Here is a 21,567-nt window from a genome sequence, read left to right as displayed (position 1 = left end):
TGAATTATATTGATACAGAAGATGGAAGGAATGGGTTGGGGCTTATTACTGTACCCTCACTTTATACTAATAGCAAATAAGGAAAAGGTCAAGAGGCATCTGGGGATAGGGTTTATTTAAAGAAAGTGAAAATGTAGAAGTTATCAGGTATCAGAATAGGCTCAGAAGTCCATCAAAATAGTCATCATTGATGAGTGGTGCTATCTTTTACCCAGTGAAGGTATGGTAGATTGCCCTGTTGCACAGGCAGTGTAATGACTTCAACCACTTCATATGGGTGAACAGTACTGGAGGAAGAGGAAAGATCAAAAGTTGAGTAGTATTTTCTCATCCACCTGAAAATACTCCCAGGATTCATGTCTAACTCCCACAAAAAACTAAACTTGATATACTCACCGAATAAATTCTGTCAAGGATGGTGCCAAGGCAGTTTGAGTCTTCATCATCTGGAATATATAGAGGACTAGATCAGTAAACTGGATGAGAACAGGAGCTAAAATGTTAGGGAAAGAGCTGCAAGATGAAAGCACTTACCATCATCACCTCGCTGTCTTCCTCAATCTTCCCCTTCCATTCATAGCTGAAAGACAACAGGACGAATTGTTGGGGGGGTGAAGGGAGGGGGAATTACGCACTCTCTAGGAAATCTCTCCACACCTTCCCATGACTTACACTGATGTAATTTGAGGTACTAGATTGACACAGGCAGCCAGTCGCTTTTCCACCACAGACCTGGAAATGAAGTCCAGTTTATATCGGATCCCTTGTCTCCAACTTTCCTCCTTCCCCCTAAATGTCGGACCCCTGACCTCCAGCCCGCTCCGCGCCCCTCCCCCCGCACCTGGCAATATTCTTGGCGATCTTGTCATTGGGGCAGGTGACAAAGACGACAGAGACGGAGCCAGCGACGTAGTCCGAGCCAGTGGGGACCGAGGCTTCGGGCGACCCTGTGGCCATGGAGAGAGCTCGGGGGAGCAGGCGTAGATAGGGGTGGGTGGAGAGCAGAGAGTGCATCCACAGGAAGGCCAGAAGCGCTGCCTGTAAGTGGGGGGCGCGTTGAAAGGAGGAACCCCACCTCCGGGTCCCCAGCTCTGGCCTGAGAACGCCGAAAGCGATAAGCGCCCTGTCCCTCCGCAACCCGGATTATTTCCTAGGCTGGTAAACAAGCCAAAAAGGGGATGGTGAGATCGATTTTGAGGCTGGATGGGCTAGTTCAGAGATCTTCGGAAAGGGGTGGGGGTCATCACTCACCACTCCGCCGAGCCAGATAAGGGGTCCCCGCCCCACCAACATGCAGCCTAGGCCCACCTAAGGTAGACGGGGTTAAAGGTCACGTCACGGAAAAGGAGTAAAACGTCCCAGAGGCTGGCCCAGAAAAAAAAGAAACCGTTCCTGTAAGGCGGCCACGTGACAGGAAAGCCCGAACCTTCACCACACAATGTGACCAAGGAGGCGTCTAGCTCGCTGCCCCCCCCCCCCCAATCCCAGAAGTCCCTCTTTCTCGATTTTCCTCCGCTCTCAAGAGGAGGAAAACCAGAAGAGGAAAGAGCAAGAATTAGCCAATCAGGAGATGAATCATTGACACGTGCCATCCCCTCCTCCGCCTCTGAATGACCGTTAAAAATCATTTGCCCGAGAACTGGACTCGTTGCGGGCTTCTCTCGTCACGTGACGTGGGAGGCAGGAGAGTGACGAAAACAGTCCTCGGGGAGGGAAGAGGAGGGACTGATAGTTATTTCCAGCCAAAGTAGGACTTCTGCGTGAGATGGGAGCCAGCTAATCCTAAACCAATTCCTCGTGCCACGTGACATGGGTTGGGGCGGAGGGACAGGAGCAGGAAACCCCGCCCAGTCGCTGCGTCACTGTTGGGCGGGCCATCGTGACGTCCAGTATGGATTGGAACTGGCTGGTTCTAACTTTTCCCACTAACAATTAGTAAAGCTGTCCAGAGAGTGATAAGCTCTGAGGAGTAAGGAGGAGGCGCGGAGTTGCAAGGGAGGAGTCACACCTTTGGCGAAGAGAAGGTTCAGGCTCTGGCCTCATTTCCCTAATCTGCCCACTGAAAGGGGCGAGTTCTGAATACTGTAATGTTGTAGCCGTAGGGGTGACCCGGGAGAAACCCAAATGGCTCAGTGCTAGGGAGAAAACATTAGGGAGAAGTCCAGAGCGCATTTTGGGGATCGGGGAGTGTGACGGGAGGGGAGAGGGCTTTGCATGCGTTCGGAGCTCGAGATCTCCCAGTGATTGGCGAGACGGGCTTTGTGCCTCCTTTCCCCGCAGCCAGATTTCAGAATTCTTTGAAGGCAAATTCTTTGAACATTTTAAAGTTAGGTATTGGAGGGTAGAAGGAACAAGACTTGGACCCAAAAGGCTTGAGTTCTGAATGTTGCCTGTCATTTATTATAACCTTTAACAAGTCAACCTCTTTGAGTCTTACTTTGCTTAGCTATAAAAAGCTTTATATTACTTACCTCTCAGGGTTACTGTGGAACAAACCCATTAACTCTTAACTATAAGCCTAGGGTGCAGTGGACAGAACCTTGAGTCAGGAAGACAGTTCAAATTCTACTTGACATTTACTGCACGAACATGGACAAATCACTTCTTTCAGCCTCAGTATCCTTATCTGTAAGATGAAGAGGTAGCGGTAATAGTCGAGGTGCTGCAAATCTTAAGTAACTATGGTGATGATGCAAATGGCAGATAGAAGCAACATGTTAATAGTGAAATCTGAACCTGAGTTGAAATATAGCTAATGACACTAGCTGTGTGACGCTGGGCAAGTCACTTGCCCCGAGGGTCATAAAACTCTCTAAAACTTATCCCCAGAGGCAGCTAGATGGTGAAGTGGAGAGAGCTGTGGCCCTGGAGTTAGGCCTGCCTTAGTTAAAATGCAGTCTCAGACACTTAATACTTCCTAGCTGTGTGACTCTGGACAAGTCACTTAACGCTAATTGCCTGCAAAAATAAAATTAAAAATTAAAATGAAATGAAACTTATCCCCTAAGAGAATTTCTCCCTAAGGTTTCTTGGCATGCTGTAAATACTGGTAGCACCTTTGTGGTAAAAGTACTGCTAGGCACAGAGAAAATATAAAATAATCTTCACATTTCCTGATTATAAGGAGCTTACAGTCTAATAAGAGATAGGTTTGCCATAAATACAATTTAGGTGAAATTAAATTCAGCTAATATTAAGGACCAGCTGTGATGTTATGCAATTGGGTACTATGGAAAGAAAGATGAAGAATCACACTCATTGCACACAAGTTTAAATCTAGTAGAGGGGAATAATATGCACAAAAAATTGATACAAGGCAATATAAGAGACAAGAGGAAGAATTAAGACAATTTAAGAAAAATGAATGGAGCATTGGGCCTGTGACACCAAGAGAACCAGGAAGCCCAAGTTCAAATCCACCCTCATATACTTCCTCCAGATGTGTCCCTTGGCAAATCACTTGACCCTTAACTGTTGCATGGATTATTGCCTCATCTTGGTGATAGTCCTAGCTGACAAAAGATTATCCACTGGAGAAGGAAATGAAGGCAAGCAACTCCAATATCTTTACCAAGAAAATTCTCATGGTCTGTCATGGCGTCATAAATCATTGGACATAACTGAACAAGTCACTGTGCCTCATTTTCTTCATCTGAAATTTCCAGCTCTGATATTTTGTGAACTTTGTGGCCCATAGTGGGTTGGGAAAGCATAGAGGTGGTGGCATTTGAACTAGACCACAACTTTGTGAAGATTGCGGGAAAAGGAAAGAGAAAATATTGGAGAGATCACATACGGAGACTGGGGTGATAATGGTGCTTCAGCACATCCTTCAACCCCATCCTTCCTGAACTCCGCCTATTCCAGCTACCCTCTCTTTCCCCCACTTAGGGTCTTCAACCTACCATATTCCATATGGATCCAGGGACTGCCCTACATTCTTTCCCTGGGACTCAGGCACATCTCATGACCCCAAAATAGAGGGGGAATCAAGTTAGATGAGAGGTGGAGGCAGGAGAGAAGCTTCCTACCCCCAAATAACAGTCTAATATATCACTGGTCTCTAGTCTTTATCTTTAAATAAAGTCTTTGGATCCGGGATCTCTCTTGGATTAAGCAGCTCTCTTAAGGTCTCCTTGGTTGAGAGGGATCTGTGTCAGGGGAATCCAACTCATCCTAAATCTGGAATCTAAAATGTCTGAGATTTCTCTTTGCATCTGAGGGGCTTAATTTCTTAAATCTTTCACAGATCTCCCCTTGAGTCTAGAGTTTCAGTATTAGAGATCTGTCTCTGAAATCTCTGGGTCTGATGTCTCAGATCTTTCACTGGCTCTGAAATCTCTCCTAATTCCCCCTTTGAGTCTCTGTCATTAGTCTCTCCAGATCTGGTTTCTCTTTTCTTCAGGTTTCTATCTTTCTCTGGGCCTGGGGTCTCTTTATTTGGCATCTCTTATTTCTGAGTCAGGGGTCCCTGTCTTTGATTCTCTCTGGGTAGGGGTGGGGGCTGCAGTGCATCTCCACCTCCTCCTGCTCTCTCCTCTCTGTTCCCCCGCCCCCCTCTCTCTCTGCTGCTGCCGCTGCTGTTGGCTCCTTTTCTCCTCCTCCTCCTCCTCTCTCCTCCTCTCTGCTCCTCTCTGCTCCTCTCTCCTCCTCTCCTCCTCCTCCTTCTCCCCCTCTTTCTTTCTCTCCCCCTCTCTCTTCTCTTTCTCCCCTGTTTCCCCCCCCCCACCCCCTCCCCCCAGGCCTGATGAGCAGGTCTCGAGCCTCCATCCATCGGGGGAGCATCCCTGCGATGTCCTATGCTCCCTTCAGAGGTACGAGGTGGGGGGAGGGGAGAGAATCAAAAGAGGGAGGGGGAGAGGGGGAGGGGCAGGGGGCGGAGGAGAGGAGAGGCCGGGGGTGAGGGGGAAAGGGGAGAGGGTGAAAGAAAAGAGGCCGGAGCGCCTGGCGTGGGGGGAAATAGGGAAAGGAGGTATAAATGGAGACTGGAGCAATAAGGGAATCAGGGGGATAAGAGAAGCAGGCCTTGAGAAGAAATATTAAGAATAAGATAAAGGGATGAAGAGGAAACACTGAAGGGAAAGGTATAAAGGAGAACAGATATAGGATATGAGGGTATTAAGGGGAGGGACATGGAGAGGGAAGAGAGAAGGGGGAGAAATAGGAAGGTAGGGGTGGAGGAAAAGGATAGTATGATGAAGGGGTAGAGAGATGAAAATGAAGAGGGGTAAGAGAACCAGGTAAATGGAGAAAGGGCTGGAGGATGAAGGAAGACAAGAGGTGGCCAGATGGAGGAGGGGGAGGGGAGAAAGGGAATGATGGAGGGGCCAGATGGGAGAAAAGAGTGGGGAGGGAAGGTGGGCTGGGGGAGGGGGGAGACCAGGGCAGAGGGAGGGCCAGATGGGGGGGAGGGAGAAAGCTAGACTGGGAGGTGGGGAACTGGGCCTCCCCTTCCTCCCCAAGTCCCTAACCAATGAGATAGAACTAGAGTCCTACCTTCATTTTCATTTCACCATCCCTCCTCCCCTCACTTCCCTATATTCAATCCCCATCCCACCTTTACTGTCCATCACCTATGTTTCACACACACACATATGGTGTACATCCCTTATATTAGTCCCCTTTTATGTCCATCCCCTATATCTGTCCCCTCTCCTGGTGTCCGTTCCTTATATCCCTCCTCCACCTGGTGTCTCCTTTATATCTGTCCCATCCTCTTAATCCCCTCTTCTCCCCCTCTTCTTTCCCTGGACCCTCCTCCCTTATCATGCTTATTTTTCTGGTCCATATCCAGTTATCTCAAGGTATTTCTTCTTTTCCCAAGGGTACTTGTTAAGTCTGTCTCCCTAAGTCTTTCTTATATGCCCCATTCCATACATAACATGTTCCATTCTTTACCCCAGTCTTCTATTCCAAGGCCTAGCTGTGCCTTACCTCCCCTCCCTTCTAATGGCCTTTTCCTTATCTCATTTCCTTCCTTCCTGACTCCTTAGGTTATTTTGTAAGTTTGGAGTTAGTGGTGGTGAGATTAAGGGCATTTTTCATGTTTGTAAAGTATCAAGGTATTAGTATTAGTAGATGAGTGGCCAGTATTAGGATATTCCATGTGAGCAGTCAGAGAGATTACACCACTGTAGGCCCTTCCCCTTATCCCTCCATCCCCACAAATATACACATTTGCTTCAACTAGTCTTGTCCTGCCCATCTATTTTCAAGCCTAGACACATGGCCAGGGACTATGGGGGAGAGGAAGGGAAGATGAGAGAGATAGGAATCCTAATTAGGCAGATGAGTATACATGTCTTCCCTCACTTCTCCCAAAAGGAAGTTTTTCTTGAGGTTTAATCTTCATCCTTTTTGCTGCAATCAGCCCCTCCCTAAGTGGCATGATAAGATCTCACTTTGGATACTGAAGTGCTCATGCTGGTATTAGGAAGTGTACTATCTAGAACATTAATATGTTTTTGATAAGTGAGATTTTCATGTCTGGAAAGTATTATGGTATTAGTAGATGAGACTATTAGGTTATTTAGACACTACAGAGTGTCTGTAGTTGAGGAGGGTTTATCTTTAACCCTGACTCATCTTTTTTTTCCTTACCCATGCCAGCAAACCAGAGAAGCCAACCTAGAAGACAGGAGGAAAGGGGAACATTTTTTGAGTGTGTGAATTAAGAGGCCATGAAGGAAATTAGGTTTTGGAAAGATCACCAGACCAAGTGCCCTATATCACATGGAGTCTAAAACTTGTTTTTCACTCCACTATACCTATAGTTTTATTTCCCTATGGAGGCTCCAAAATTTGCTTTTCTTCCTCTAACACCCTCAGAACTTCATTTTTTCTTTTTTTTTTTTTTCACTCAGGTGCCCCTAATCTGATTTTAGTCTTATCACACAGTAACCTCATTTTTTTCACTAAAACATGCAGACTGATTTCCCACACTGATATATCTCCATAGTCTCATTAACCTGTTTTAGCCTCAATTTCAGCTGTAAAATGGGGACAATACCTGCACTACAAACTTCAGGATTGTTTCAAGATTCAGATGAGATAATCTAAAGTGTTTTATAGCCCTTATAGCAATATGTAAACCATAGCTGATAATACTACTACTAGTACCAAGGATAACTTCCTTGCCATGATTTGTTGGGGTTGGGTTGCACTTAAAAGGCAGTGAAACTAGGAGAATGGGATAAAGGGGTTATCTCAGGGCATCAAGTATAGATTCTCGGATTTTCATAATTTCCCCAGATGTCTTAACCCCAGATTTACAGAGTTCCCCATTTCTTTCATGAGATATGGTATCCCTGTTACCTTTCTTTCCCTTTTCCATTCTTCCACACTGTGTCCTGGGGAATATTCTGTACTAGAGGCTTGCTTCTCCTACCTTTTGGGAGGGAAAAACCACAGATATATACAGGGGCAGTTCCCTGGGTTCATGTTATGATTTTTTGAGGGGTAGTGTTGAGGCCAATTTGATCTCTCCTCCTTCCCTAAACAAGGATCTGAACTTTCTGGGCCAGTTGTTGATAAGAGCTTTCCCCTCCTCCCTTCCACTCTCCAAGAAACAAAACTGTCCCTAGGAACCTAAGAAGGCTAAGGAAGCCATGGAAGGGATGGCTTCCATCTTTTCTGAGACTTACAGGTATCTATCTCCCTCCTTCTTTTCCCAAAAATTTGATTTTCACAACACAGTTGTTTGGGACACCTTCACTCTTCCTAAATGTGCACTCTTTCCCCACCTCATGTCACTGTACTTCCCAGATGTTTCACCATCTTCATTCTCCCTCGAATATATTTCTGTTAATTCTATATTGTTTCCAAAAGCACAATTCTTTTTTTCATTAGTTATCCCCATCACTTAGCACATTGCTTTGCACATAGTAAGCATTATTTTTTCATATATTCAAATTGGCCTTTGTTTCCATCAATCCCTCCCTCTGCCCACTCCAGCCCACCTTCTGTGTTTCCCCCATTCAGTTATCCTTTTGAAATACTGGCACTTTGTATATACTTCCCTGACTAAATTCTTATCTCCTATATTCACCTAGACATGTAGATCTCTTTCACCCTCCCTGTTTTCCCAGATGATCAGGTTCACCTTGTGTTCCTCCAGATTTTTCAGATATCCCTTTATCTGTGTCCCTCAAAATGTGTAGCATCCTTACCAATCATGTCCCTCTCCATCTTTTAAATATTTAAACTTCCCCTTATTCCATATTTGTCTCCCAGATGTGTGGGGCCCCTTGACCCTTCTCTTTATCTGTTTCTCAGATGTACGGGGACCCCCTATGCACCGAACCCAGTACGTTCATTCCCCATATGAACGTCCTGGTTGGAACCCCCGATTCTGCATCATCTCGGGGAATCAACTACTCATGCTGGACGAAGAAGAGGTGAGAGAGAGGAAGGGAGGTTACACAGAGGATCTTTCTTTATATGGGAAGGAAACAGAGTTGGGAAAGAGAATTTATGAATTAAGAAGAGAAAGAAAATAAGGTGTAGAAAGAGAAAGGAGACAAATGAAGATGGAGAAAGAAGGAATGAAGCATGAGACAGGAGAGAGCTAAGAGAGATGTTCAACCTGAACAATTCCCTCCTGTTGGGAAAAAGAGATTCCAATTTAGAAATGAACCTTCATATCTCATCTCTTCATCATCATAGTGCAGATAAGCTAAATATAATGGGGAAGGCGTGTTAGGTAAAATGGGAAGGACTGGTGGGATAGGGTGAGAAATTAAATTGTCTAACTGGATGGAAGATAATCCACTAATCCAAACACCTTTGTTTCTATTCCTGAATCTAATGCGAGTATTTAGGCTGAGTATTTAGGACTGAAATTAACAGAAAAGGGAAGTTGAAAGGACAACGGTGGGTTAAATCAGGGTGAATGCAAAGAACTTTGTGTGTTTAGGGCATCAGGGAGAACAAGGAGAGAGAAAATAAAGTAAAATAGTAGATTACAAGGGCTAGATAAATCAGGTATCTGAGGAATTGTGGGTGGCTGTGAAACAGTAAAGAAGGTAGTGACCTAATAATTTAGAGAACTGGGGGAATAAGGGATACAATAGAGATTAAATTGTGAGGCCCAGGGAAGTAAAAGTGCAGATGGGAGCAAGAGGTGGAAACCTGGGAAACAGTAGGGAACTGGGAGTGACAGATGTTTAGAGAATTTGGAACCCCAAGAGTGGAGAGGGGTGATTTGGGAGCTAGAGAGGTGAATGAATAGTTTGGGGGAATAAAATATGACTGTGGGACAAATGTAAAGGATAGTAAGAGAGTGGTGTATTGATCATTCAAATGAATGGAGGGAAACAGTAGAAAGGTATGAGAGACCAGATAAATTAAGAGAATGTCAGAGTATAATAGGTAGCCAGAAAAGTAAGAAGTGGTTGAGAAAGTCACTAAGTGAAAGAGTAGACAAAACAAAACAAAACCCTGTGAGAGATAGATAAGAGGATAAAGTAGTAGTTGCTAGGGGAATAGAGGGAAACTTAGGGGCCAGGAATTTGAATTGAGAAGAAATGAAGGATAAGGGAAGAAAAGATTGATTTGGGAGCTGAAGGGTTAAGGAGTGGATCTGTGGAGTGATTGGCAGTTATCAGGGGTTAAAGCTACCTCGAAAGAATTGGGGGCATTAGCAATGAAGGGAAAAGTTGAGTCCGATTCAGTGAGGGAAAGCAGTCTAATGAGAGGTGACCAGATGTTTCTGTAAAGTGATGGTAGTATATTATTAAAGATAATGGGAGGATAAATAGAGAAGGAATGTGAGCTGATATTTAAAAAGATATCCAGGATACTCAGGGGCTGCTTAAAATGACCCTTCAAGAGGTTGATGAGGTTGATGAAATTGGGAAATTTCAGGTGAGGGTTAGTGGATTGAGGAAATGTGTGCAGTGACCAAGGGAAGCCTATGGGAGATTGGAAGATAGCTGGAAAGTGACACTGGCCTCTAGTGGTGGAGAGAAGAGATGATTAGGGAAGGGGGTTTGTGGAAGAATATAATGGAGATAAGGGCTCCAAAGCCTGAGGTTGTCAAAAGGAATGGAAAACGTTAGGGATAAGAGTGAGAGAGGTTTTGGAGGAGCTAGGGAGAGGTTGGGGAATAATAAGACATAATGGAGGCTGGGGGAAGAGGTTAGAGGGGGAATCAGGTGGATAGTAGAGGGAAACTAGGGAGAGGTGACTGGGGCCTTTGGGGAAAGGGAGGGTTGGGTCCCAGTCTGGCCGAGTGCCTGGCTGTGGGAGGGAAACAAGCTGTGATCCTGATTATAAATGCAGCTTCTGCTGTCCCGGTGACAGGCAGTAAAGGGGGCTGGGGGAGGAAACACTAGAAAATGAGGGAAACTGAAGGTCAAGGGGAAACTGGACAAGGTGAACATAAAATCTTAGAAGAATTGGAAGAGAAATAAATCTTGATGTATGGAAGGAGGTGGAGAGCAGTGACAGGATAGGTGTGAGGAATAAAAAATAGCAAAGGAATATATCCATCCACAGACAAACACAGGATAAACTAGGAGGAAGAGATATAAGAGGGGAAACAAAGTTATCATTTTCAACATCTTTTTGAAATGTTAGTTTTCCTGGTGGGGAAAGGGACGGAGAGTGTGGGCTTCTAAGATTTGACCATATTCCCTATCCCATAGATACACCCCCTTCTGATCCGAGACCGGAGGAGTGAGTCCAGTCGAAACAAACTACTGAGACGAACAGTCTCTGTGCCTGTGGAGGGTCGGCCCCATGGCGAACATGGTACGGGGCTTTGGAAGAGAAAGCTCTTATGCCCCTAGGAGAGGGAACTGTGTGAGAGAAGGCTAAACGGTGGATCTGGGTGTGTGGATCAGTGGGAGGGTGGCTTGAGGAAGATGGTTCTCAGACCGGGGGAGAGGGTCAAGGGAAAGAAGATTCTTACACTTCAAAGGGCTTCAAAGAAGGTAACTATTCTTGATTTGGGGTAGGGTAGAGGATAAAAGGCCTATGTCTTGGCTCCACCTTCCCTTTTCCACCCAACTGTGAGGTTTGCCTGGTTTCCGGGTGCTTATAAAAATAGTCTTCCCAGATCTTATGCTTCCTGTCCTGAAAATCCTTTTCTTCCCCCACCTCCCTTTGGTTCTGATCATCAATGCTCCCCTACTGACACTGACCTAGTTCCTTCATTACTCCTTTTATCAACATTCTCTTTGTTTGCCTCCCAGCCCTTTGACCCTGTCCTACCTTCCCTCCCTCTCCTCCAAACTGGCCACTGGGGTGGCTATTGGTTTGTGGATTAATCTATTCTCTCTTTTTATTTCCTTTTCTCTCACTTTCCTTTACACTTTTAATATCCTCTTCCTGATTCTTCTTCCATAAATCTTCCCCTCCGTTCTCCCAACCCATTTGTCCCTTTCCTTATTTCATCTATCATCTTGCCCTCCCATCAAATCTCGATTCAATCACCCGTATGTCTCTGTAATGCCTGTCACTCTATACCTCTGCCTCTATCTCGGTTTCTCCAACTCTCTCCTTTCCATCTGTCTCTTTCCCTCCCTCTCCCCTCTCTCTTTCCCCCTCCACCCCCCTCTTTAGTTATTTAAAAAAAGATTTTTGTCTTCCTGAGAAGTTCGCTTAAAAGGTTTCCATGGGAACAGTGAGGGGAGATGAAGGCATAGAACATAGATCCTGCCGCCAAGGTGCAGAGAGACGCCCTCAGCCCGCGGAAACCACCCCCCACCTCCATAACTGCCCCCACCTCCACCTCCGTCACTACCCCCTCTCTTTCCATTTCTAGGGCCTAGGCATTTAATAGCCAGCTATTTGGTCATTCTTTTCCCCCACTCACGGTCCCCACCCCTTCCAGCATCCACGCATGCTGGACCCTTTCATTTCCAAAAGCCCCACAGGTTCAGCCTCTCAGCCCTTCCGCTTAGCCCTTCCCCTCCTTCCGTGGACTCGGTACACTAATCATGTTGATTTGGATCTATCTACATGCCTTCAAAGCCTCTGCCCGTGAAGGGATCTAGGGTGTGTGGGCAGCAATCTGTGTACGGCATATCCCTTGCATGTGCGTCTCAGAGATATGCCATGCTTGTCATGGAGATGTGTGGTGTGTCAATGGGAAGTTTGCCTTATGTCCAAGATGTCCACGCAAGAAGCATCTTGGTGTGTGGGGGAACTGTATGTTCATCATCTACTGTAAATCATAAAGCCCTTCTCCCCTCCCTTGCCCGCCTGCTTCCCCGCTTCCTCTACCCCCTCAATCATCCTTTCCCCCACATCCTCTCCTTACCCTCTCCTCAGGACCTGGGGGTCTCTGGTCTTGGTCTTTCTGAGAGGTGTTGGGGGTTGGGAGTCCGGCCAGAAAGGTGCATGTGTGCGTGTGTTGTGAGATCTGTGGGGGAAGGGCTGGGTTGGAGGCTGTTAGTATCTATGGCTCTTTGGGAGCCGGCATAGCCGCCCATGGGGGAAAGTCCTTCTGTATGAGACAAGGCAGGGGGAAGGCTGAAGCCATCAGCTTGGGGGGGGGTTGCCTTTCTCCAAAGGGCAGGTCCGCGTGGGGGACCCACCCGAGGTGTGTATGTCCGGGGAGGGGGTCCTGTGGACTAGCGATGTCTATTCAAGCACAGAGGCATATACGTTGGGAAAGGTGTCTGGAGTGAGGGGGAGGCCTTGGGAGCCAGTCCTGTGGAGGAGTGTCCACCCACGAGCGTGATGTGAAGGGAGGCCATAGGGGGAGAAATTCTTTGGACCTTTGAGGGCGTGGAGGTTAATGTTTGGGGACTCCACCTCCTTGGGGCGGAGCTGTGGCCCCACGTTTCTCAGTGTTTGGGGGGTCCTTACGGTGGGGGGAACTGTGTGGGGGGTCCCTGGTTCGTTTTGGGGGTCCCCCTCCCCCTAAGTACTCTCGCGCCGTCTCCGGGCGACGGGGCTCGTGACAGAGGCGGCCACGGCAGCAGCGGTCGCCTAGCAACGGCGGCGGGGCCCGGGCAACGGCGGCAGCGGCGGGAGCGGCGGCGGTTAGTACCGTTACCCGCGGCTGTCCCCGTGGCGGCCGTTCCCCCAGCGGCCCTTCCCGGCGCCCCCGCCCCCGTCCTGGGCCGAGGGAGCCGAGCCGAGCCGAGCCTGGCCAGACAGTCCCCTTGCCCTCAGTGCCCCCCACCCCCGCCCCATCTCGGGGCGGGGGGCCCCTACCCCCCTCCAGGAGCCCCCGTTCCTTCTTCCTTTTCCTCCTCCCCTACTGACCCCCCACTGGGGGGGGAACGGTACGAGGTAAGGGCGGGCCTGGGGCGTGCGGGCGGGGCGGGGGCGCGTGGCGTTTGGGAAAAGCGGCGTGCGGGGGGGAGGGCCCCGCGGGGGCGCGCTTGTGCGTGGGCGCGCGCGGGGGAGGGGGGAGAAGAGGGGTAGGCCGGGAGGCCGCGCGGCGGCGGCGGTGGCGGCGGCGGCGGCGGCTGCTCCCTCCGCATGTTCTCGCTGCATCTTCCGAGTGGGGGGAGTTATGGTAACGGGGGTGGGGGGGTGAGTGCTGGGGCTTTTTTGCGGGGGGCGGGAGTCAGGGTCGGGTTACTTGGTACTTGTGGGGGGGGGGCAGAGTCAGGAGGAGTAGGAGACTGGTTGGAGGTCCTGACAGCCGAGGACGGAGGAGATAGTATGTTCGTGGTCTGGACGTGTGTCTCTGGTTTTTCCCACCCGTATGTTCAAGCCTGTGTGTACTTATGCACAGATCCTGTGTGTGCGAGCATGTGGGCCGGGCTGCATGCCCAGCGCGCTTGTTGTCATCCCTGACCCCTGTGCACCTGTCTCCGCTGTCGGCGTGCCCCGTGTCGGGGGCTGCGCGCCTGTGCCCCACGGGCCCCGGGTGTAGCCGCACGGGCCGGCGCGGCGGCAGGGGCCGGGGTGTGCCTGCGCGCGGGCTCGGGCGCCCAGGGCAGGGGCAGTGGGCCCGGCGGGCCAGCGGGCGGCCCTTTCCCGCACACAGAGCTCGGGGCCCGAGGCACCGTGTGTGTGCAGGCAAAATGTCGGGAAGTGCAGAAGCAAGTTGGCAGCAGGAAAAATCTGGACACAGAGGAGGAAGGGAGAAAAGGCTTGGGGCAAAAATCAGGGAAAGAAGAGAGAGAGCTGGGGGGGAAGAGTCAAGAGGAGAGAGCCGGAAAGGAAGAAGGTATCCAGAGAAAAGTGGACGCTGGGAGAGTCAAGGAGGAAAAGAGTCAGAGGAGGGGCAGCTAGGGGGCGCCGTGGGCAGAGCCCCAGCCCTCAAGTCAGGAGGGCCCGGGTTCAGATGTGGCCTCAGACACTCACCACTTCTGGCTGTGGGGCCCCGGGCAAGTCACCCAACCCCCATTGCCTCGGGGGGAAGGAGAGGCGAGCGCTGGGGGAGGAGGGGTTAAAACTAGAGGTAGAAGGAGGAAAGAAAAAGCCTCAAGTATGAAGCTCGATTTTCGGGAGAAGGGACGAAGGGACTAAAAGAAGAAGGGTAGTAAGAGGACAAGAGGAGGAAAGGCAAGGAGAAAAGAGCAGGGATCTCTTAGGTCTTAGGGAAAAAAGATATTTGAAGGAGGTGAGCAAGAAAGATGGCAATTTGTCTACTGTTGGACCAATGGGAAGCAATGGGGAGTACTAGATTACTGTAGGCCTTCCAGGAATGGGATCTGTATTAGTGTGGGATCTGTCATAACAGAGACTGTCAGTACAGGTCTGTCAGCTCCTCCCTTTCCTGTCCCCAGCACAGATGCTGTTCCCAATAACCCCATTTTTCCTCTGCCCCCAAATCCCACTACTTCTGTCAGGCTGATAGGAACAGTATATTGTTCATCCTTTTCCAGTGCCTTTTCCATCTCTTCCATTGGCAAGTAACTTAGGGGCAAAGAGCTGTGTAGGGAGAAGGGAAGAAAGAAGGTTAAAGGCTTTGGAATTGGACACCTGAACAGGGGAAAGAACTTCTGAGATAATGATGAGATCAAGAAGGCTGGGTGGTTGGTGAAGTGGTAACTCAGGTGCTTGCTCTGTATGTGAGTGCAGCTGTGTGTGCATGAGGTTTATACATGTGTGGGTGTCTGCACAACGCCTGTGGTACAAAAGTCTGTGGAGTTGGTGTGTACATGTAATTGTGTATAAGGATAAGATGTGGAGAGATGAAATTACATATGCCTATAAGCAAATTTGCTTTTATGCATATATATATATATATATGTATGTACTGGATTTTTTCATTTGGTATCGTTGTTCTTAAATCTGTGTTTTTGTCCCATCTTCCCCATGCCTTGTGTGTCTTTCTGGGTATCTTATTTATTACTACATGTGTCTTCTCTGCATACCTGTGACCTGTGTGTAAGTTCACAGATACATGTTTCTGATGATTGTTATATGGATATAATACATTCTAATGCCTTGTGAATTATTAGCAAATTGATTAATTCTTCTGATTAGCTTTAATTTCCAAAAACTATACATTCATCTGTTTGAAGTTTTATGTTTTGATTAGAAATGTTTCAGACAAAAGTATTGACTGAGTTGCTTTTAGAATACTAATGATTTAGTCTAACATTGATAGAATGAAATTTGTTTTTTAGTAATAGTTATTGACTTTTAATATACTTAGCACTTAAGTTTTTTTTTAAAGTTTAACTGAGTATAAACAGAAGAATAATGAATTTGCTAATTATTCTTGACCCTTCTAAAACAGTAACTATGAAATAAGAGATAGAAAGAAACAAATGGGACCAGTGGAGTATCAGCAGTGTAAATGGAAGTTATGTACATTCTGTTTGTGGGAATATATGTTAGAGGTTACAGTGTATTTGCATACCAGATAATACTGTATTTGCATGGGGTTAAATGTCTTACCATATCATGCTCACATTTGTAGCTAAAGAGCTAAGTATGTATTCCCCACGTTATTCACACAATTAAGCACACATTCCCACATTAGCACTTCTTATGTGTCTGAGTTTAAGCATGTATTCCCATACTGTGTATGGCCACCTAATGTTTTTGGGTCTAAGCATGTATTCCAGTGTTTAAGGATGTCTGTAGGTTTAGTATACATACATAATATATTCTCACATATTTTCTATGTTCTCCCTACACATGTGCCTGTACAGCTGTGTCCCCATGATATATACATCTGTTCCCAAAGACCAACCCTATGTCCCTTGTCATGGTGTTAGTATGTTAGGGTAGGTCTCTTACACTGGTATTTTAGAGGTGCGTGGAAGCTATATATCCCAGTATGGACCAATTCTAAACCACAAAGGCAGATCTTTGTGAAAAGATAGAGATGGCCTTCTCTGCTCCCCCTCTCCCTGTTGTGGAACACAGAGAGTTAACAAATGGTTGTTCCTGCTCTTTCCCCCACCCCTCCAGCCTGTAGCTTCTTGTTGCTGTGGTGATGTTGGCCCCACCCCTGATGCAGCACCTGCCCCACCATTGGCTGCAGTGGTGACTGTGGGGCTGGGTGGGGGGAGCCTGGGCCTGGGCAGCCATTCTGGAGCTGGAGCCGGAGCTTTAGCATCCCCCCTTAAATCCCTCAGCATTTCTTCAATCCCACCTCAGCCCCCTCCAAATTCTTTGGGATTCATTAGCTTCAATATCCATTCCTCCAAACCATCCTTCAGTAACCCCTAGAGATCAGAACCTTATCGGCATTCAACCTACCTCCTCTGCCCTTCCCCCTACTTGGGAGCCCCAATATCCAATCAACCTCAGTTTCTTCTCCCCTTACCCTTCTTTGTCCATCTTTTTTCTCCAACCCCTCCCCACCCCCCCGAATCCCAGCTACTGCAATAGAGGTGGAATCAGTCTTACTCACTATCCATCCCACTTCCAATCTTTTTTTCCTTTTCTTAGCATTCTTCCATTTCTGCATTTCCTCATCTAGCCCATATACCCCCACCAACCTAGTGACAGCGCCTCCCACCCCTTCCCAGGCCAAGGAGGGGGGAAATGGGGAGCTGCCTTGGCATTCTGAGCAAGCAAGGCCCCCAGGAAAGAGGAGCAGGTTGATGATGTCCCTAGCTGTGGAGCTTCAAGCTGCTTAAGGGGACTGACATTTGACCTATCTCTTCTCCAGCTATGTCCCCTAAAGGAGTAGGAGAAGGGGTATTTGAGAGAAAGCTTGCCTATTCAGCAGATAGATTTCAGTACCTACGGTTTCTCTGACCCTACTAGCTCTGTCCCTTTACTGACTGCAGACCAAAATGATGGGAATAGGACCTCCTACCCCTTCCTTATCTGGGGGCTCCGGCTCTAGCTCCTTACCCCCACCTTCTCGCTGCCATCACTGCTGCTGTTTCTGCTGCTTTCCGGGGGGTAGGTGAGGCTGGGGTGGAAGGAGGGGGAAAGGGAGAATTTAGGGGCAAGGGTACAGATCTGGGGTGATATCTCTCCCCTTCTTATCTCCTTTCCCTTCCCCTCACTCCTACCTCCCCTTCAGAATACCACCTGGGCCGCTCCAGGAGGAAGAGCGTTCCTGGAGGGAAGCAATACAGCATGGAGGCCGCCCCCGCAGCCCCTTTCCGGCCCTCGGTGAGTGAGTGACTGCACCCCTGCCAGATGTGGTCCCAACCAGTCTCTCCTTCCCCCTCAGTCTTAGCTGGTATCTGTGGTTTCTGGAAAAGGGGGCAGGGAGAAGTGTGTGTCTGTCTTGTCTTGTGTCCCCACCTCTTCCATATCCCTTCTTTTCAACTCTTATCCCGTGCTTCTTTGACCAGCCTTGCCATTTTCTCTTGGCTGTTATATGTGAATAGGAACTGTGAGCAGACATGATGTTCTTTTCCTTTTAAGGTTCCGATTCATTCCCAAGATTTTTCTCCCTAGTTGTTGAAATGGGCGGGCTCTGCTGACCTTGCCTTTCTCTCCCCTCCCCTTTCAATCCCAATCTCTGCATCCCCCCACCCCACCCCCAGCAAGGCTTCCTGAGTCGAAGGCTGAAAAGCTCCATTAAACGCACAAAATCGCAGCCCAAACTTGACCGGACTAGCAGCTTTCGACAGATCCTGCCTCGATTCCGAAGCGCTGACCATGACCGGTACAGTGGCTAGGGTTCATGATATTGTGGGAGGGGGCAGATTGTGGAGGCAGATGGTTGAGATTTTAGGGAAAATCAAGTTAACAGTTATAGGGGAAGATTACTATGAGTCAAAAGGAATGGAGAAAATACTAAAGGTATACATAGCAAAAGTGGGGTGTTTAGTTACATAGGTAGACAGTGATCTGGGAGAGAGTGGTGGTAATATATATTGGCAGATGGGAAGAGAAATCTAATTTGTCTATATAGGTTTCAGAAGAACAGAGGTGAGGCTGAACAGAATATACAGGTTGTAGAAGGAAGGTATGAAATAGGAGAGTGGATGAGATGAGCTGGGGTGTTGTACAGATGGTTAAAAGGGGAGGGGGAGACTGAATTTGTGAGGAATTTACATGGAGACAGAAAAGAATGAAGATGAGATGGAAAATTCACAGAAGGGGTTGGACATGGTAAGGCCAGTAGATGTGATTTTTTTTTTGGCTAAATTTTTTTTGGGGGTGTCTAGATGGAAGAGGCTGAGAAGATATAGGTTAAGAGGGAAGGGACTGAATTTAGGGATAAATATATAGATGAACAGGGATACTTTTGACAAAGTTGGGAGAGGGGTTAATCTACCAGTATATGTCTCCATTCCTTGGAATCTCTCTTCCTACCTTGCTTCCTTCCCCACAACCCCTCCTACCCCCTATGAGAGAGCCCTATCCTACCCTTCCCCCATGTCTAGCCACCCCCAGGCTTGGTCAGATAGAGGTTTGGATAAAGTGAGTCATATTCTCCCCTCCCCCTTAGGCTGAAAAGGGTGGATTTAGGGCCAATGGGGGGTGAGGGCATGGTATTCCTGGCCGCGGGGGCGGGGTGGGGGGGCCGGGGGAGCTTGATGCTGACGGCAGCCAGACCCGAGATGACGGGGCTGCTATAAATAGTCTCAAGGAGGCTCCCACACCCGAGTTCCCCCCTCCCTCTTCTCTGACTCTCCACTCTTTCCCTTTCCATCCACAGTCCCCATGCTCTAGTATCTGGAGTCTTTTTATTATTTGCCATTCTCAGGAGGAACATGGAATAGGAATTTGTCCTATCTCTCCATTTCTTTCTTCTCTTCTCCCATCTTCTATCTCTTCTCCATCATTCCATTGTTCTTCTATGGCTCCATTTCTCTTTTCAAATTAATCTCTTCTATATCCTTTGTTTTTTCCTTTCTTTCTGTTCTTCATTTTTGTTACCTGCCTGTCTTACTATTCTTTTTATTTTCTTCCTTTTATCTTTCCATTTCCCTCTCATCTTTTCTTCCCATCCCTCTTTTTTCTCTCCTATTTTTTTCTCCAAATTAATTTTCATCCAAGAAAAGAACTGAATTCTTCATTGCCCAAGTGCCAGCTCTTTTTGTTGGCTTGTCAGTCTCCTTCCTCTTTTTTCCTGTATCTTCTTAGTACCCTTTCCCTCGATTTCTCTCTTAACTCTTCCTGAATTGAAATTTTGTTTCTAAGATCACAATACTTTTGGTCCATTCTCATCCCCAATTCTCTCTCAAACAAATTTTATCTTGTTCTCTTTTCTACCAGTGTCCAGCTATGTATTTAAGACTGTATATATAATGGTATGTTTTGAGACACCCTCCCCCTTCAGATCTCAAATATTCTCATGATGTAGGGATTTTTATAACATCTCAAGAGTTTTATCCTTCCTCCATCCTTCCCATCTCCATTTCCCAAAGATGGATGAAATTGAGACCAATTTCTTATCTATGTTCCTGAGTATCTATCTCTTAGTAAGGAATAGGGATAGCATATACAAGTAGAGAGTTAGTTGAAAAAAGAAATTATTGTGTTTCAATTCTATATCCCTTTCCACTGCTTATCCAGGGCCCGGTTGATGCAAAGCTTTAAAGAATCCCACTCCCACGAGTCCTTGCTGAGTCCTAGCAGTGCAGCTGAAGCCTTGGAGCTCAACCTAGATGAAGACTCTATCATCAAGCCTGTGCACAGCTCTATCCTGGGCCAAGAGTTCTGCTTTGAGGTGGTAACCAAAAAATGGGTTGTGGAAGGGAACCAAAAAAGAAGATATAGGGTTATATTAGAGAATCAGAGGAAAAATAGTAGAAAGCTGCTGTGGCCTCTCTTCCATTTGAAATCTTACCTGTCTATACTGTGTGCTCTTCCAGGTGACAACATCATCAGGGACTAAATGTTTTGCCTGTCGCTCTGCAGCAGAGAGAGACAAATGGATAGAAAATCTGCAGAGGGCAGTGAAACCCAACAAGGTATTGAGAAGAAAATTAGAGTATTAGGTAGGGAGAAAAATAAATACAGGAGAAGAGGAGAAATCAGAGATGATAGAAAAGAATATCATTTTACTCTGGATCCTCTATCTCTTTTTCCTGTCCTTGTCCCCAATCAATATACTTCCTCCCTCCCTCTCTATCCCCTGGCCCCGCTCCCCCTGCCTTTGTTTAACTATGGTCTCTTAGACCTCATAGTTCTTGTAGTTTAACTTTCCTCCTAATGTAGAAATTGGTTCTACAACAAAAGTAGAATCCATAAATATAGAGCTGAAAAAGTATCTTATAATCTATTTAGCCCAAACCCTTTATTTTACTGATGAAGAAACGGAGGTCCAAAGAGGTTAAATTATTTGTCACAGGATTATACAGGTGTAAATAACAGATAGGATTAGACCAAAGTCCCTTGACTTTAAAGCTATTGGCCTTCTCACTGTATCACATCAAGTAGATCAATCATCTAGCTTCTGCTTGAACACTCTTTAGTTGTGGGTAGTTCATCACTTTGATGTTAATACATTTATTATAAGGCAACTGTAATTATTTCTAAAAATCTTTATATCTTTTATGTTAAACAAAAAAATAAAATCTATGTCCTTGTAACTTTGGTCCTTGTTCTGCCATTTGGAACAACAGATAGAATGACAGAATAATTTTACTCCTTTTTTTGAATGAGTCTTTCAAAATTTTGAAGGTACCATGCTGCACAATATAATAAAAAGAGCACTTGCCTGCAATGTAGGAAACCTGGAGCCCAAGCCTATGGCTTTGGATGAGACAATTCAGTTCTTTGGGCCTCACAGTTTGTTCATCTGTAAAATGAGGGAGTTGGACTTACTGAACTTTAGAGTTCCTTCCAGCTCAAAAGTTTAATGTTTGTGTCTTTTTTTATTCAACTTAAATATCTTTAATTCCCCAACTGTTTTATCATGTAATACACTATTTCCCAATTCCAGATTACCCTTTTTTGGAAGTTCTAGTCAGTAATATCAACCAGACTGAACAGGAATATTCTAGGAATGTTCTGATCAATACTTCCTTTAATCTGACAACCTGGCTAACATCATAATAGTTTCTTATTAAATACTTGTGTCATAATTATGACTCTTACTGAAATGAGACTTAACTAAAACTCCAGGTTTTTGCTCATCTGTTTTTTAGTATGAATTGTTGTCAAATCTCCTATCCTGTATTTATATAACTGATTTTTTTTTTTTTTGGCTGAAAAAATCGGGGTTAAGTGACTTGCCCAGGGTCACACAGCTAGGAAGCATTAAGTGTCTGAGGTCAGATT

General features: G+C 46.8%; 2 protein-coding genes across 15 annotated transcripts in view; one reads left to right on the top strand and one right to left on the bottom strand.

Annotated features, from left to right (window-relative positions):
• Positions 1–98: 98 nt before the first annotated feature.
• CUTA (cutA divalent cation tolerance homolog) lies at positions 99–12,841 on the bottom strand. 5 transcript variants are annotated; one of them, XM_031965105.1, is made up of 7 exons: positions 12,266–12,841; positions 2,472–2,626; positions 842–1,038; positions 673–732; positions 535–580; positions 397–446; positions 99–287 (listed from the first exon to the last, which is right to left on the bottom strand). In XM_031965105.1, the coding sequence occupies exons 3-7, from the start codon at positions 1,012–1,014 to the stop codon at positions 185–187; spliced, it is 432 nt and encodes a 143-aa protein (XP_031820965.1). In that variant the 5' UTR covers positions 1,015–1,038; positions 2,472–2,626; positions 12,266–12,841; the 3' UTR covers positions 99–184. The 5 variants fall into 5 exon arrangements, with proteins under 5 accessions (XP_031820965.1, XP_031820964.1, XP_012404435.1 ...); XM_031965104.1 differs by having other exon boundaries at positions 842–1,155; positions 12,266–12,840; XM_012548981.3 differs by lacking the exons at positions 2,472–2,626; positions 12,266–12,841 and adding an exon at positions 1,252–1,498 and having other exon boundaries at positions 842–1,155.
• Positions 4,730–21,567, top strand: part of SYNGAP1 (synaptic Ras GTPase activating protein 1) — a 33,575-nt gene continuing 16,737 nt past the window's right edge. For 8 of the 10 annotated variants that reach the window (XR_004233719.1, XM_031965069.1, XM_031965068.1 and 5 more), the window contains exons 1-7: positions 4,730–4,814; positions 8,275–8,396; positions 10,647–10,752; positions 17,405–17,496; positions 17,877–17,998; positions 19,858–20,011; positions 20,157–20,255. Coding sequence is in view for 9 of the 10 variants with exons in the window: in XM_031965069.1 (XP_031820929.1) it covers positions 4,748–4,814; positions 8,275–8,396; positions 10,647–10,752; positions 17,405–17,496; positions 17,877–17,998; positions 19,858–20,011; positions 20,157–20,255 (762 nt within the window). In the remaining variant the exon portion in view is untranslated. Of the gene's footprint in view, positions 4,815–8,274; positions 8,397–10,646; positions 10,753–13,208; positions 13,246–13,417; positions 13,475–17,404; positions 17,497–17,876; positions 17,999–19,857; positions 20,012–20,156; positions 20,256–21,567 lie in introns of those variants that run through there. The other 2 variants (XM_031965074.1, XM_031965073.1) reach the window with 2 other exon arrangements.

The sequence above is a fragment of the Sarcophilus harrisii genome, chromosome 4 (assembly GCF_902635505.1).
Source record: "Sarcophilus harrisii chromosome 4, mSarHar1.11, whole genome shotgun sequence".
NCBI classification, from domain to species: domain Eukaryota; kingdom Metazoa; phylum Chordata; class Mammalia; order Dasyuromorphia; family Dasyuridae; genus Sarcophilus; species Sarcophilus harrisii.
Note: the sequence above shows the minus strand (reverse complement) of the source record. Positions and strands in the feature narration are given on the sequence as shown.

Coding starts and splice junctions, on each gene's coding strand:
- CUTA (XM_003768965.4), bottom strand. CDS start 1,293: ATGTTGGTGGGGCGGGGACCCCTTATCTGGCTCGGCGGAGTG. Junction 1,039..1,251: donor TTATCTGGCTCGGCGGAGTG/GTGAGTGATGAC, acceptor CCCCACTTACAG/GCAGCGCTTCTGGCCTTCCT. Junction 581..672: donor GTACCTCAAATTACATCAGT/GTAAGTCATGGG, acceptor GTTGTCTTTCAG/CTATGAATGGAAGGGGAAGA.